Here is a 17,088-nt window from a genome sequence, read left to right as displayed (position 1 = left end):
CAAAAGACTAGCACAAAGGCAATTAACTATGAACATGAAACAAAAACACTTACTGTGGCATGGCATGAAGCATGAACTATAGTAAACAGGAATCTCATGGGTAGCAGAGGTAGTAAGGATAATGTCACCAGGACGATCAACAGAAAAAGATAGGCTTAAATAGCAGTGACATGATTAGTGAAAGGTGCGCAACTGCAAAGCGTGAGACAGGTGCGTGACATGAGGACAGGTGAAAACTAATGGGTAGTCATGGAAACAAAAACAATGGAGCGTAAACAGAAACTAGAGTCCAATAACTAAACAAAACAAAACATGATCCAAAAGACATGACAACATGGAGGGAAAAAAATGTTTGCGAGATCTCGCAATACTTTTTGCGAGTTCTCGCAAAAGGTTTTTTTCCTATGTCAGTGAACCGGAAGTAAAACAGACAAAGCGATGGAGGAGCCTACCCATCATCCATGGGAGAAGTTTATTGATTTCTATTTTAGTATTGGCCTAACATATAAAGACATCAAATCGTATTATGGTTCCACAACAGAGCACAGATGATGGGTAGGCTCCCGCATGCTCCCGCTCCTCCATCGCTGTGTCTGTTTGACTTCCGGTTCACCATCGCTTTGTCTGTTTCATTTCCGGTTCACTGGCATAGGTAAAAAACCTTTTGCGAGATCTCGCAAAAAGTATTGCCAGATCTCGCAAAACATCCATGTCCCTAGGAGCTCTGTTGTAAGCTTTGCGTGTGCTATCAAGTTTAAACATGTTTTAATAAAAGTTTTACATAGAATGCACTACACAACATTACACTATACAAAAGTAGATCAGGCTTCTACTACGGAATATGAAATTGCCTAAAGTCTTCTGCAGGTGATGTCTAAAATTACTACTGTGCCTATTTTTGGGGGGATTGTAATTGTAAGCATAGTTTTAAAGTCCAGAACTATGAAGTAAGTGCCAATGTTGTCAGCATTAGAGGGGCCCTTAAAGAGCTGTGCTGGACATTAAGGTTATGATAATGGACTATATTTATACAGCGCTTTTCTAGACACCCAAAGCGCTTCACAGAGAACTGAAAACCCATCATTCATTCACTCCATATTCACACGTCATGGTGGTAAGCTACATTTGTAGCCACAACTGCCCTGCGGTAGACTGGCAAAAGTATGGCTGCCAATTTACGCCTACGGCCCCTCCAACCTCCACCAAACATTATTTCACATTCATATACCAGTGTGAGTTGCACCCTTCCATCTGAGCCACATTGTCCCAATTTATAGAAAATAGAATCGACACACTTGACATTTAATTATGTGGCTCACCTGTTGTGTGCAAGCTTGGACCAGGTTTGGAGGAAACATATTTCTGAAACAAGAATTCATTCAGAGATGGAATTACTAGTCATGATACAAGTAATAGTGTTTTTCCCATACACCCACTATGTTACTTTCACACATAATTGTCAGGTACCTGATCAGATCTAAAAACGCATCTGCAGGACTGACTTGCTCTATTTTTTGCTGGTTTCCAAATTCATCTTTAGACCCCTTTCCTGGGTGGATGATGAGGACAACAAGAATGCCAATGAAGACTGCGATAAAAGTAGTGGTCATGTAGTAAATCACAGCTCTCATGCCCATCTTCCCTGAGGCTTTGCTGTCCAAAGCGGCCATTCCTAATGGACAGAGGAAGAAAAAAACTGTTGTCTTTATCTGTAAAATCTGGACATATGAAAACTTCAAACACAATAATTTAGCCTACAGTATGTAGATCACAATGCCTTCACTAAAAATATGTTGGTGTATAAGTGCCAGTCTTAATGTTGTGCTATTGCCAATGAATTGTTGATCTGTTGCTGCTTTGTTTTGACACGCTAGGCGGCTCATGCTGTGCCTACCTATTGTTGCATGTACAAAACCCAAAACCAGTGAAGTTGGCACGTTGTGTAATTCGTAAATAAAAACAGAATACAATGATTTGCAAATCCTTTTCAACCTATATTCAATTTATTAGACTGCAAAGACAAGATATTTAATTTTCAAACTGAGAAACTTTTTTTTTTGCAAATAATCATTAACTTAGAATTTAATGGCAGCAACACATTGCAAAAACGTTGGCACAGGGGCATTTTTACCACTGTGTTACATGGCCTTTCGGTAAACGTTTGGGAACTGAGGAGACCAATTTTTGAAGCTTTTAAGGTGGAATTCTTTCCCATTCTTGCTTGATGTATAAGTTGTTCAAAAGTCCATGGTCTCCGTTGTGATATTTTAGGCTGCATATTGCGCCACACATTTTCAATGGGAGACAGGTTTGGACTACAGGCAGGCCAGTCTAGTACCTGCACTCTTTTAATATGAAGCCACACCGTTGAAACACGTGGCTTGCCATTGTCTTGCTAAAATAAGCAGGGGTGTCCATGATACCGTTGCTTGGATGGCAACATCTGTTGCTCCAAAACCGGTATGTACCTTTCAGCATTAATGGTGCCTTCACAGATGTGTAAGTTACCCATGCCTTGGGCACTAATACACCCCCATACCATCACAGATGCTGGATTTTAAACTTTGCGCCTAGAACAATCCGAATAGTTCCTTTCCTCTTTGTTCCGGAGGACACGACGTCCACAGTTTCCAAAAGCAATTTAAAATGTGAACTCGTCAGACCGCAGAGCTTTTTTCCACTTTGCATCAGTCCATCTTAGATGAGCTCGGGCCCATCAAAGCCGGCGACGTTTCTGGGTGTTGTTGATAAATGGCTTTAGCTTTGCATAGTAGAGTTTTAACTTGCACTTACAGATGTAGCGACGAACTGTAGTTACTGACAGTGTTTTTCTGAAGTGTTCCATGTGGTGGTATCCTTTACACACTGATGTCGCCTGAGGGATCCAAGGTCCGTAATATCATCGCTTACGTGCAGTGATTTCTCTAGATTCTCGGAACCTTTTGATAATATTACGGACCGTAGATGGTGAAATCCCTAAATTCCTTGCAATAGCTCTTTGAGAAATGTTGTTCTTAAACTGTTCTGTTTGGCGTGGTATGTTTTCCCATGGTGCAAAAGAATTGGACCGGACAGGGCATGAAGTAAAATACATGATTTAATTTTAACACTCAAAAAAAGAACAAACAAAAGGCACTCACAGTGGAGGCACAAAACTTAACGGAGGGAAGAAAAACTTGGACTATGCATAACTATGAACATGGCAAAACAAAAGACACTAACTGTGGCATAAATAAACACAACTTACTTGCGGAAGCAAAGAGCAGCATGAATGTGGCCTGGACAGAGTAAGCAGCGTGTCAAGAGTGCAGAGCATGAATGTGATGTCGCCAGGCCGACCAACAGAAAATGAAAAGCTTAAATAACACAGACATGATTAACAACAGGTGCGTGAGTGCAAATGAATCAGGTGTGTGACATGAGGACAGGTAAAAACGAATTGGTAGTCATGGTAACAAAACAGGGAGTGAAAAAATAGAAACTGACAGAGTGCACAAACCAAACAGAACATAGCCAAACTAAACAAGATCACCAAGACATGACATGTTCGATAATTTGCTCACGCATTTGTTCACAAAGTGGTGACCCTCGCCACATCCTTGTTTGTGAATGACTGAGCATTTCATGGAAGCTGCTTTTATACCCAATCATGGCACCCACCTGTTCCCAATTAGCCTGTTCACCTGTGGGATTTTCCAAATAAGTGTTTGATGAGCATTCCTCAACTTTCTCAGTCTTGTTTACCACTTGTGCCAGCTTTTTTGAAACATGTTGCAGGCATTGAATTCCAAATGAGCTAATATTTGCAAAAATTAACAACGTTTTCCAGTTCGAACGTTAAGTATCTTGTCTTTGCAGTCTATTCAATTGAATATAGGTTGAAATGTATTTGCAAATGATTGCATTCTGTTTTTATTCAAGATTTACACAACGTGCCAACTTCACTGGTTTTGGGTTTTGTAAAAATCTGTCGAAACATTGTCCTTGATGCATCCCATTTATTTGGCTCATAAAGTGGGCGGTGCCTAATGTCCAATAACTTCATAATTTCAAAGGTTCTTGACAACAGCATTTACACACACTCTGTGCCAAATGCAGACAAAAACTTGCATGTCATGTACTTGTATGTCAACACCTTTTGCTCCCTGACTTACTACATACTTTTGCCTGCAGCGCCCTCTAATGTACAGAAACAATACAAAAGCCTATATTTGGCTCCTATAGTACAGTATCTTCTAATGACCGGGATTGTTTTTTATTCAAACTTTATAAGTCCATCTACTTTCTATACCAGTTCAGTGAGTTTATCCCAGCTAAATTGAGGACAAGAGGTGTGGTACACCCTGGACTGATCACTGGAGAGGACATTACCGGTACACATTGAGGTGGCGCGGCTTGGTTGCTAGAGCGGCTGTATCAGCAATTGAGGGTTCCTGGTTCAATCCCTGCTTCTTCTTTAATGGGACTCAATGCAATAAGCTTGGTCAATAGGCCTTGGGGTGTTTTGTGGGTTTGCCCCACTTCAGTGGGGTTAGAACATCTTGGCTGGAGGGGGTGAAAAAGATTGACTCAACGGTTTTCGGTTCATCGGGCTGCTTTGAGTGAGCCTGCAGCTGATGTTGACACAGGAGGTGGTTACACTCGTCAGGGCACTTGTTTGAAAACCTCTGGTCAGAGGTAGTTTCCAGGAAAAAGCAGTGTTGGGTTGGTTACTGAAAACCAGTAACTAGTTACAGTTACTAGTTACTTTATTTCAAAAGTAACTCAGTTACTAACTCAGTTACTTAAACCAAAAAGTAATGCGTCACTGTGAAAAGTAACTATTTAGTTACTTATATATTTTATTTTTATTTTTTTAAGGCCCCATTTAATGCCCTTTTAGCCTTCATTTTAGTACTGTTATTGCACTGGAGAATAATACAATCTGTTGATCAACTTGACATGCATTTGCATCACTGAACTCTGCTAAGCAATGTGCTCTACATACAACACACAAAGACAAAGATATGTTTTAAAGGGCCAATTTGTTTCAGACCAGAACAAATTGACAAAACTATTTTAAATAGCTGCAACTTAACATACATAAGTAACAAACAGCATAATAACAACATAGCTGTAAAACAAGAAAGGCACACACTACATACATAAAGCCTAACCAGGCGTTTTCTCAAGGAATTCTGAAATAAAATCATGTCTGAAGCCCAGAACACTCTACACATTTCCCCACTTAGTTTAGAGAAAAGGAAATATTAGCCTGGCCCACTAGTATCCCTCTTTAGGTTTGTGAACTTTATAGTCTAAACATTTAGAGTGATGTGATAATCAAACACTCTAAAAGTTTAAAATGAAAGAGTATATAAGAGAATTGACAGAGTGTGTGTACCTTCAGTGTGCAGTGCCTCATTAAAATCCAGCCGCTGTTGGAGGTGGAGGTGAAGTGTGTGTCTCTTTACTAGCTTCGTCGAAGCATGTTGTTTTTGTCGCTGTTTCAGCATATTTGAAACTTACATTCAACTAAAATGTTCTTTTCTTTGTGGTCGATAAAAGAAACGTACTGAAAATATCTCCATTTTAAGAAACTCGGCTTCGGGGTTCGCCATGACGTCTTGATAGTAGACACAGACACGCCCCCTCCCACACACACACACTCACACACACACACACACACACACACGTACACACAGACAGCGCGCGGTGCGCCTCTTTTTTGTCGCCTCTTCAGCAGCGCTGCAACACTCAGATCTTCTCAGTTTCTAGCCGATACTACATACTACAAATAACGCAAAATAACGCAGTAACGCATCATGTAGTAACGGTAACGGAGTTACTGAATATAAAAAATAACGCGTTAGATTACTAGTTACCGCCGTTACTTTGTAACGCGTTAGTCCCAACACTGGGAAAAAGTTCCAACGTTTGTGTTAACGGCAAACATGGAAAAGGATAATAGACCTAAAAGGCCCTCTGTACTGAAAGAAAACTACAACAGTTTCAAAAATATAGAGAAGTGAATTAATTAACTCATATTATGTTTTGCATATGGTGAATGTTCATATTCATCTTGGAGAAAGTAAACCACCAAGTTTAAGTAAATAGTGGTATTTCAGTTTGAGCACATAATAAGATAAGGCCCCTTAGTTTGACATTCGCAGGTGGATTGGATCATTTCTCATAGGAAAGAGGCCCTAATTGGGACTTCGGAATGCAAAAGTGATAGCCCTATCCTTGAGAAGAGACCACCTGTCTAGCTCAACGCCAGCATTTAAGTTATAACTCAAAGCAGTTGTTTTTAAGACACTTACACACGACCATCTCCTTTTATGGTCAGGATGTGCTCTCCTGACTTAGCACACACACACACACACAGACAGGAAGGAGGAATATAAAACTGTTGATCTGGCTTCACCAAATTAGGAGTGCCTCATTTTCTTGACCTGACCTCTTCCAGGAACTGCAGTCCTGTATAACGTCAGTCTACCCCAGGGCAGCTGTGGCTATGAAAGTAGCTTACCACCACCAGGTGTGAATGAATGATGGGTTCTACATGTAAAGCGACTTTGGGTACTTAGAAAAGCGCTATATAAATCCCAGTTATTATTATTATTATTATAATGACGCTCGCTTGTAATAAAGCAACTTTTGGTTAAGTAAAGCGTCTCCGACATCTCTTTTGATCCAGCCGCACTGCCGTGTCACCCTTTTGTCCGGATGAGGATGACAAGACCAGAAATACACAATAGCTGCACTTGTCTGGAAATATCTTGCCCCTCTTGCATCCTCTGCACATGATGAGAGGATCTTTAATGTTGCAGGAGGCCCAAAACTTTGTCAAACGTGACACATCTCTCCTGTTACTTTGTATTAAGGAATTTCTAAAATGCAATTAATTTCCATTACACATGTCTATAATTCCAAATCGAATTCAACAGCCAGTTCACTATTTTGCACAAGCCGGCTTTGAAGTAGGCTGCATATGATGATGATAATGATGATGGATGGATTAGATTTATACAGCACTTTTTTGTAGTGACTCAAAGCGCATTACACTGGAACCCAATATACATTCACTCCACATAAGCTACATTTGGAACCCCTGCTGCCTCAGGGTAGACTGACAGAAATGTGGCTGCCAATTTGTGCCTACAACCTCTCCAACCACTTCCAAACATTCACATTTATACACCAGTGTGGGTGGCATTGGGAGCAAAGTGGGTGAAGTGTCTTGCCCAAAGACACAATGTGATTTACTAGGATAGCGGAGACTGGATGTGTGCCAGGTACCCTTAGGTTACAGGGATTTCTGGATCCAAGAACGCTCCGTCCATACAATAATGCCTGCCAGTTCGCCTTCCAGAAGTTCTACGTTCAGACAGGTTTATCTGGCTGGACAAGTGAGAGGTCTTTGATGTTGTGACGGGGGAACCTGTCCATCACCAGTCTTTCTGGTATTGCTCTGACTATGACTAAGAGCTAATGTAGTGGCTGTGCGTTGTGTATCAATCTTCCCTTACTGCCACTGCTCCAAGAGGGGCGCGAACCCACGTCACCCGACTGAAAGGTAAGTGTGCTAGCCACTATGCAAACCACATTGACTGGCCCCCGTTACACAAGACGTTAAAAAAATGTAATTTCCCTGCTGGAGTTAGCAAACAACAAATGCAAAATCACATTCTGGCGTGCTGTCTACATGGAGTTTTCTTAATTCTTAAAATGACAGGGAGCTTGGTGTTCACTGCATATGCCCATGGCCTCACATCCTTGGACTTAATTACGACCTACCTCCTTCGAACGGTAAAACAGCTGTACCGACCTCCGCTCTCAAAACAGCAGACCACGTACTTGATAACCCAACACTTACGCTTTCATGGCATACACATGAAATTTGTTTCAGACAGAGGTCCCAAGTTCATCAGTCATTTTGAGGGCATTTTGTATATCCAACTGATACTCTGTCATATTTATTCATCATTCTTAGGCCAACAGGCATATGGAGCGGGCCAACCAGGACCTGAAGGCGGCTATTTGTTGCATCTGTCATAAGCACGCATCCCTTTGTTTCCAACTCGGGTTGTAGTTAAACGGTTTTAAATGAGCAGTGGCTACCCGCCTTATGGAAATTCCATCCAGACGAAGACTTGTGTCAATCTGCCTTGCCTCGGTATTTCACTGTGCTTTAGTATATTCCACCCTGCAGCTTTTGTTACATTAAACCAGTGGTTCTTAACCTGGGTTCGATCGAACCCTAGGGGTTCGGTGAGTCGGCCTCAGGGGTTCGGCGGAGGTCAAAACACACCCGACTCATCGTGTAAATAAGAACTTCTCCCTATCGGCGTATTACAGATACGGCAACAGCAGAAGTCAGACTGATTTGCATGTGTGTAATTTGTTGGGAGTTCATGCACTGTGTTGGTTTTGTTGTTTGAACAAGGTGATGTTCATGCACGGTTCATTATGTGCACCAGTAAAAAAACATGGTAACACTTTAGTATGGGGAACATATTCACCATTAATTAGTTGCTTATTAACATGCAAATTAGTAACATATTGGCTCTTAACTAGTCATTATTAAGTACTTATTAATGCCTTATTCGGCATGGCCTTATTATAACCCTAACCCTCTAACCCTGGCCCTAACCCTCTAACCCGAACCCTAACCAAATAACTTTAAATTAAGTCTTTGTTACTTAGAATATGTTCCCCATACTAAAGTGTTACCAAAAGCATATAACTTTGTCTTGAATTTGAAAAAAAAAAATTATATATATATATATATATATATATATATATATATATATATATATATATATATATATATATATATATATATATATATATATTTCACTAAAGAAGGATTCGGTGAATGGGCATATGAAACTGGTGGGGTTTGGTACCTCCAACAAGGTTAAGAACCACTGCATTAAACCAACTAACTATTTTTCTACTTCTTTAAATTTGTTTACATCACTGCTTTTACTGTTTATCAGGACTAGTGTAAGAACATTATGTGTATTAGTTTTTGCATGCAAAGTGTTTTAATTTATTCAAATCCAAATGATTATAGCCTATTAAAGACAGGAAGTGAAAACAACACATGTCACAGCCTGCAAGTTCTATAGATTCTAACAAAATGGAAGAAATCACGAACAAATGTATGAACGTGAATGTGGTTTCATACCTGTTATTAGACTGGAAATCAGCAAGGGTAGGACAAGCATCTGTAGCATTCTCATCAATAATTCTCCTGGGAAAGAGAAGTATTTCACCTCTCGATAAGACATCTTATAGGGGCGCAAGGCAAATCCCAGAATAATACCTGGAAGAAGAAGGAAGATTGAATGTGTGCGTATGACACTCATTCCCCAAGTTTCCATGCACACAATATTCTGGTATCAACCAACTGGAAAAATACATGCTAACACCTTTTTTCAGATTTCCAATTCAGAATCCATATCATTTTCCAGTTATTGAAAATTTGCTTCGGACCACTGACATATGCTTGTATCAAACACCAGAATTAGGTAAACACATACAGTATGTGCATGCTCATTGCTCAGATCGCTAAGCATTGCGGGATTTGTTGGCATCAAATAGACAGGTAATGATGGTGGTGTTAGGAGGAAACAAATGTGATAATAGCTATTCTGACAGACTTAAACATTATCGAGTTCACTGTGGATCGATTGGCGTAAGTACGGTACCAATATAAAATATTATGAAACTTGTTCTGTAAAGGAGGCACAAGTCTTCGTCCTAGTCTGCATACGTGAAAACTGAATTTAAACATTGTCCACCTTGGGCAAGTTTGACCTGCTCAGTGGCCTTTTGGTTAGAGTGTCCGCCCTGAGACTGGAAGGTTGTGAGATCCAACCCTGGCTGAGTCATACCAAAGACTATACGAATGGGACCCATTACCTCCTTGTTTGGCACTCAGTATCAAGGGTTGAAATTGGGGGTTAAATCACCAAATGATTCCTGAGCGCTGCCTCCGCTGCTGCTCACTGTTCCCCTCACCTCCCAGGGTGTGAACATGGGGATGGGTAAATGGTAAATGGTAAATGGGTTATACTTGTATAGCGCTTTTCTACTTTCAAGGTACTCAAAGCGCTTTGACACTATTTCCACATTCACCCATTCACACACACATTCACACACTGATGGCAGGAGCTGCCATGCAAGGCCCTAACCACGACCCATTAGGAGCAAGGGTGATGTGTCTTGCTCAAGGACACAACGGACGTGACGAGGTTGGTAGAAGCTGGGGATCGAACCAGGAACCCTCGGGTTGCTGGCACGGCCAACCGCACCACGCCGTCCCCAAATGCAGAGAATAATTTCTCCACACCTAGTGTGTGTGTGAGTATCGTTGGGACTTAAACTTAAACTTTTTAACCCATCCTTCATCCAAATTGGGCAGGGGTTTTGGTGGGCATTAAATGGATGCCGCCCGTCGTTACAAACAATGGTTTTAATGCAAAACCGCCAAAGACAAGCTTTTTGTCATGCAAAAAATAATGTTTTTATTAACATTATTGACAACAATATTGGGAATATGCTGGTTAACATGAATATGGTGGTACCTCGGCTTTTGTAAGAAATATTTTCCAAAAGGTCACACAAAGACCTTATTGTACGAAAACCAGAATCAGAATCAGAATAGTTTTTATTGGGATTGTTTGAGAACGGGTTCACAAACTAGGAATTTTTCTTGGTGCAATTGTGCAACATAAAACCATTCAACAATAACAATTCATGTAAATCCAATTAATCCATTACATACGGCACACAACAAATTCTATAGAGAATAATTATAATTTTACATGCAGAAATCAATGTGAAATACATTTAAAATCACTCTTACGTTATAAAGGACTCATGTACGTGAAGATTGTGATGAGCAGAGAGGGAGGAGGGGAGGGTAGAGTGGACGTGGACGTCACTTTTGTACTTTGTTATTGTCATGTCTGCCTGTCCAGGTGTTCCTAATCAGTGTCTGTCTGTGCCAACCTAAGTGTTCCTCATCTTAGCTCATTACTTTCTCTATGTATATTCCCTAGTCCTTCAGTATTGTTTCGAGTTCATTGCCATTCAGTCATGTCCTACCCTTGTCATAGTTTATATTGATTCCATTGTTACTGAACCTTGCCTGACCTTTTGATCCTGCTTTCTGCCTCACGTGTCCATTACCTCTGCCTTTGTTTGGACTACCCTTCTGTTGAACAACCCTTGTTTAGATTAAGCTCATGTGTGTCTGCTCTTCCAACTCTGCTTTTGAGTCCCCCTCCCTCACAAAACCTTGACAGTTATACGTTTTTTCTTGAATTCAATAGTGTTTTTCACCTTCTTTATCAAAGTGCTGGCACTCACAACTTTCCTTGGGCCCACAGGGATTATTTTGCAGCCATACTCAAGTCACCAAGTCACCAACACATGAATTCTTTTTTTGGGAACTCGATTTCGTGAAGTATTACACGGGCAAACGGACTAGTTTGTTTTGCATAACCGTGATGGTAAACAAAAACTAAGGTAAGGTTTAGGCAGAACATTTTGTTTCAATCGTCTGAACAGTGGTGTATAAAAGAACTAAGGTACTGCTGTTGTCCTGGCTAAGATAATATGAACCCAACTGCAATATTATGAGCAAGTAAAAAAGGCAATTGGTCAACTGCGACCTCAATATTTAGTTTGCACAGGGACACAGTACATACCTGCAATAACTGCACCAACTGTGAAGAGAACAAAGGCATTCTTTTTCAAGAAAGTTTTGACGTCCTCTTTAGAAATCTCCTCCACTTTCCTCTTGGCCTTCATGGTGCGTATGTGGATGCCTTCCCTGAAACGCTGCATTCTGCTGCAGCCAACCAATATATATACAGGTTGATCAGTTACTCATATGAAGAGCATGTTTAGTATTGGTTTACTTTGATTAAAGGATAATAATCAAGAGTTTTTTCAAGCTAATACTAATGCATTCATAAGCATTTACACTAAATAGGGGACATTTGCATTCAAAGGAAATACAATGTAAAAGTGCATTATAAAAACTTACTGTAAACTGTAACTGTGAAATATCCCTATTATATATATATATATATATATATATATATATATATATATATATATATATATATATATATATATATATATACATATATATATATATATATATATATATATATATATACGTTAGGTCAGGAAAAAAACACAGAGACTATTTCATCCCTACAAGCCTGTTTCGCAGGTTTCTTTGCTCTTCAGGGGATTTGATATAAAATCCATATTTGATATATTTCAAATTTTATATATATATATAAGTTTTTATAATGCACTTTTACATTGTATTTCCTTTGAATGCAAATGTCCCCTATTTAGTGTAAATGCTTATGAATGCATTAGTTTTAGCTTGAAAAAACTCTTGATTATTATCCTTTAACTGTATAACCGATAAACCACAGAAACCTTGACTATATATATATATATATATATATATATATAAATATATATATATATATATATATATATATATATATATATATATATATATATATATATATATATATATATATATATATATATATATATATATATATATATATATATATATATATATATTGTCCTGCAAGCATATTTGATCTAAATACATATATAAAAAATACAATTTAAAATATGTATTTAAAAATGATCTTGACCACTGGAAAAATATTTATTGCTTCCTAAAAATAGACTTTACCATGAAATATAATTGAGTTACAAAAGGTTAATTATATCCTTTAGAAATGTAATATCTTTACATATGTGTGTTACCCCTTATCCCAACCATACTTAACATGTATATTCTTTACACATTTTCTAAATCTAAATTTAAACTTCAGTCTTATTCCTGAAATGTTTACTCAGTCTTGTTACCATAACACATTACCCCCTCTGAAAATATTCCACAAGTCACCCATCCATCCGTCCATCCATTTTCTACCGCTTGTCCCTTTTTGGGGTCGCTGGAGCCTATCTCAGCTACATTCCGGCGGTAGGCGGGGTACACCCTGGACAAGTCGCCACCTCATCGCAGAAGTTCACTTTTGTGTTTTTGACAATTCTACGCCAACTCACTCCTGTTACTTTCAGTCCTGTTACTCAAATGACTCATCTTGAGGTTATGAACCCAGTCAAACATTTAATTAAGTTGCCTGAGATGGACCAATACACAATTTGAGTAGATCAATGTGTGTATTATCAGATTTAGCGTTGAAAAAAGACAGAAATTTAAGTTTATTTTGAGAGAGTTAAAGAAAGCAAAAGGCACCAATTGGGTAACGCAGCCTGTTGTATTTGCTCATGACGAAATATGACATTTCCTCTTTTGTTGGATGACTGATAGACTGCCTCCTCTTCACCAATCCACACATTCACTAAAAAAAGTTAAACATTCAAATGAAATGTTGATGGAGGCCAACATGTATGATACCACACAAACAAAAGCAGGACACATTTTGTTGTTTTAGTTGAGCTTTTATCTGACTTCTTCCGGTTAATATAAAATAAGCAATGACCGTAGCAACACAAATGCAATACACCCTGTACCGGGGCAAGTGTTTTTTTTAAAAGGGTTATAGTAATTTAAATAATTCCTGATTGTTTCTATTATTTGATGGACACAGCATCCTTCTTTGTATTGCATTGAACAATGTTAATTTGAAAAACAACAAAATAACCAATTGTATTGTTGTATCGTAACTGTATATTGCTAATAAACAAATGAAGTATGACAATAATCACATGGGGTAACATGGGGTAATGGGGTAATTAAACTGAAACTGATCAAACAAAATGACAGATTAGAAACCCAATACAAGATAACTGCTTTGTTTACATATTTGTTAAGATAGTAACTTGGTCTGAATTTGCAAATGTCATTAGCAGTTTAAAAAAAAAAACATGTTCAACTTCTATGTACTGTTAGTTAGTGATAACAGTGATGAATGTGATGCCCAAACTGAACCGTACCCAAAATAAATTGTGTTCTACATCTACAGATTCACTCAAAATTATATGACATACTATTGACAATTTTAGTAGAACTACTAGCATTATTTTAAATGACAGCAATATTATACATAATAATAACCATTATAATGATTCAATTAAAAAGGTTGCCACATACCTCTTAAGACTTGAAGCTTGGTTTTTCTCGGCTAAACGTTGCGGGGGCTGAGCTGAATGAGTGAAGTGGTTTGTGTTCTATTAGGATTCAGGAGGACAAAGCAACTGATCGCACAACTCAGAGGAGAGACAGGGCTCTCCTATAATTGGAAAGTAAGAGAGCAATAGAGAGAGGGCAGGGATGGTAATGGTATTTCAATTAAGTTAGTTTGCTTAGTATGCTTAACAAACTTACATTTAAGTAAACCTTCACACTTCATCATGCTCGAAAAGGAGCAGGAAGAAGCAAAGCTTATTTATTCCTACTGTTTCTCCTTGCAATTACTGATAGTTTGTTCACTTATTGATGCTTGTACCGTTTCTGAAACTGGCTCACATTAGTACGTATTTGTAATTCCTTGCTCAAGCTTCATAACTTTACTCTACATATGGACATACGTCAATTGTTGTACGCCCCACGTTTCATATGATTTTGTTTTTAACAAAAGTTTTTAAAATATTGCACCGGTTTTTGCATTCTGTCTCGGTAATCGTACAGCAAAACATTGCGCCTAACAAAACAAACTGCATTTGCACGCGCATCATTCCAATCTTTGTGTAAAAATGAGACCAACAAAACATCGTTTTCAATTATATATGTCACCTCACTGGGGACATGATATAGTTTAAGGGATGAATCCACAGAGTACACGATATTCCACAATTAGCTGAAAAAGTAGAGCTGCTTCTGTGATGACCTCACTATATGGAAAATATTCCCTAATGAAGTTGAATACAATTAGTGGAGAAAACCCCAAAATCAGGTCACCTCGCTTTTTTTCCCCCAAATTCTACTCTTTTGTCAGGCTAATGAATGAATCGTTGTTGGGGTTTTTTTAACCTGTTTTTAATACACACAAATTGTTTAGTGGAAGAAGAAAAGCCTGTTGCCAACTAGTTGTATTTTTTTTCAGTCATGTTAACCCACAATAACCCAGACTCAAACTGAAACACATTGAATACATTTTTGTTACATTGTTTGTTACATTGTTCATTGTAAATATTTTGTTGTGTAATAAATATTTATGTTAAATTAATGTATATATATATATATATACAGTATATATATATATATATATATATATATATATATATATATATATATATATATATATATATATATATATATATGTATTTATTTATTTATATATATATATATATATATATATGTATATATATGTATATATACTGTGTATATATATATATATATATATGTATATATATGTATATATACTGTGTATATATATATATATATATATATATATATATATATATATATATATATATATATATATATATATATATATATATACAGTATATATATATATATATATATATACATATATATGTGTGTGTGTGGTTTTTTTTTTTTTGTTTTTTTTTTTTTTTAAATCTGACATCACATGGACAAAGATAAGACCTTCTGGAGGAAAGTTCTGCTGTCAGATGAAACAAAAATTTAACTGTTTGGCCACAATTCCCAGCAATATGTTTGGAGGAGAAAAGGTGAGGCCTTTTGTGGAAGTATCTCTCTATGGTGGGTTCTCCTGGTGCCGACAGATCTTCTGGGAGCCCAGTAGCCAGGTTTGAACAAAGCATTTTATTGCCACACACCAGTCTCGGTTGCTTTTCAGCAATATATATTCTAGGACTTTTCAGTCCGGCATGTCTCTGCTTCCTGGCCATGTGTGTGTGTCTCGCTCCGCTCTAATGCTTGTGTCTCGCTCTGCTCCAATTCCCAACTACCACCACGTGTCTCGTTCCGGCTGCTGCTAATAAGGGCGACAAGTGATTAGATAACAATCCCCAGTTGGGCAATCTACTCACCTGCCGCTGTCTTCGAGGCCGGTCCTTACACACCCCACTACGCGGCAGGCCTGCAGATCACGCCCCCCTCCACACCTTTAATCCCAAGAACACCTTACCTACCGTCAAGTATGGTGGTGGTAGTATTATGCTCTGGGCTTGTTTTGCTGCCAATGGAACTGGTGCTTTACACAGAGTAAATGGGACAATGAAAAAGGAGGATTACCTCCAAATTCTTCAGAACAACCTAAAATCATCAGCCCGGAGGTTGGGTCTTGGGCGCAGTTGGGTGTTCCGACAAGACAATGACCCCAAACACACGTCAAAAGTGGTAAAGGAATTGTTAAATCAGGCGAGAATGAAGGTTTTAGAATGGCCTTCCCAAAGTCTTGACTTAAACGTGTGGACAATGCTGAAGAAACAAGTCCATGTCAGAAAACCAACACATTTAGCTGAACTGCACCAATTTTGTCAAGAGGAGTGGTCAATAATTCAACCAGAAGCTTGCCAGAAGCTTGTGGATGGCTACCAAAAGTGCCTTATTGCAGTGAAACTTGCCAAGGGACATGTAACCAAATATTAACATTGCTGTATGTATACTTTTGACCCAGCAGATTTAGGTCACATTTTCAGTAGACCCATAATAAATTCATAAAAGAACCAAACTTCATGAATGTTTTTTGTGACCAACAAGTATGTGCTCCAATCACTCTATCACAAAAAAATAAGAGTTGTAGAAATGATTGGAAACTCAAGACAGCCATGACATTATGTTCTTTACAAGTGTATGTAAACTTTTTACCACAACTGTATATATATATATATATATATATATATATATATATATATATATATATATATATATATATGTCTTAATAAGGTTATCCAAAAAATAGTGCTCGATACCGTAGTAGAGCGCAATATATGTATGTGCGGGGGAAAAAATCACAAGACTATTTCATCTCTACAGGCCTGTTTCATGAGGGGGGTACCCTCAATCGTCAGGAGATTTTAATGGGAGCATTCGCATACCATGGTTTATATAGGGCACAGAGTGGGTGGGTACAGGCTGGCCTAGGGGCGTGGTGA

The 17,088-nt window shown here is 38.3% G+C and overlaps 1 protein-coding gene across 1 annotated transcript in view; it reads right to left on the bottom strand.

The window, feature by feature from the left end:
• The window catches only part of LOC133619544 (excitatory amino acid transporter 1-like), a 40,626-nt gene extending 26,401 nt beyond the window's left edge, over nucleotides 1-14,225 (bottom strand). Inside the window, exons 1-5 of the mRNA XM_061980623.1 lie at nucleotides 14,156-14,225; nucleotides 11,706-11,848; nucleotides 9,176-9,313; nucleotides 1,468-1,672; nucleotides 1,320-1,362 (exon numbers count right to left, since the gene is read on the bottom strand). Of these exons, the coding sequence (XP_061836607.1) occupies nucleotides 1,320-1,362; nucleotides 1,468-1,672; nucleotides 9,176-9,313; nucleotides 11,706-11,844 (525 nt within the window). The 5' untranslated portion in view covers nucleotides 11,845-11,848; nucleotides 14,156-14,225. The remainder of the gene's footprint in view (nucleotides 1-1,319; nucleotides 1,363-1,467; nucleotides 1,673-9,175; nucleotides 9,314-11,705; nucleotides 11,849-14,155) is intronic.
• Between the last annotated feature and the right edge of the window lie 2,863 nt (nucleotides 14,226-17,088).

This window comes from Nerophis lumbriciformis, linkage group LG20, assembly GCF_033978685.3.
Source record: "Nerophis lumbriciformis linkage group LG20, RoL_Nlum_v2.1, whole genome shotgun sequence".
In the NCBI taxonomy this organism is placed as follows: domain Eukaryota; kingdom Metazoa; phylum Chordata; class Actinopteri; order Syngnathiformes; family Syngnathidae; genus Nerophis; species Nerophis lumbriciformis.
Note: the sequence above shows the minus strand (reverse complement) of the source record. Positions and strands in the feature narration are given on the sequence as shown.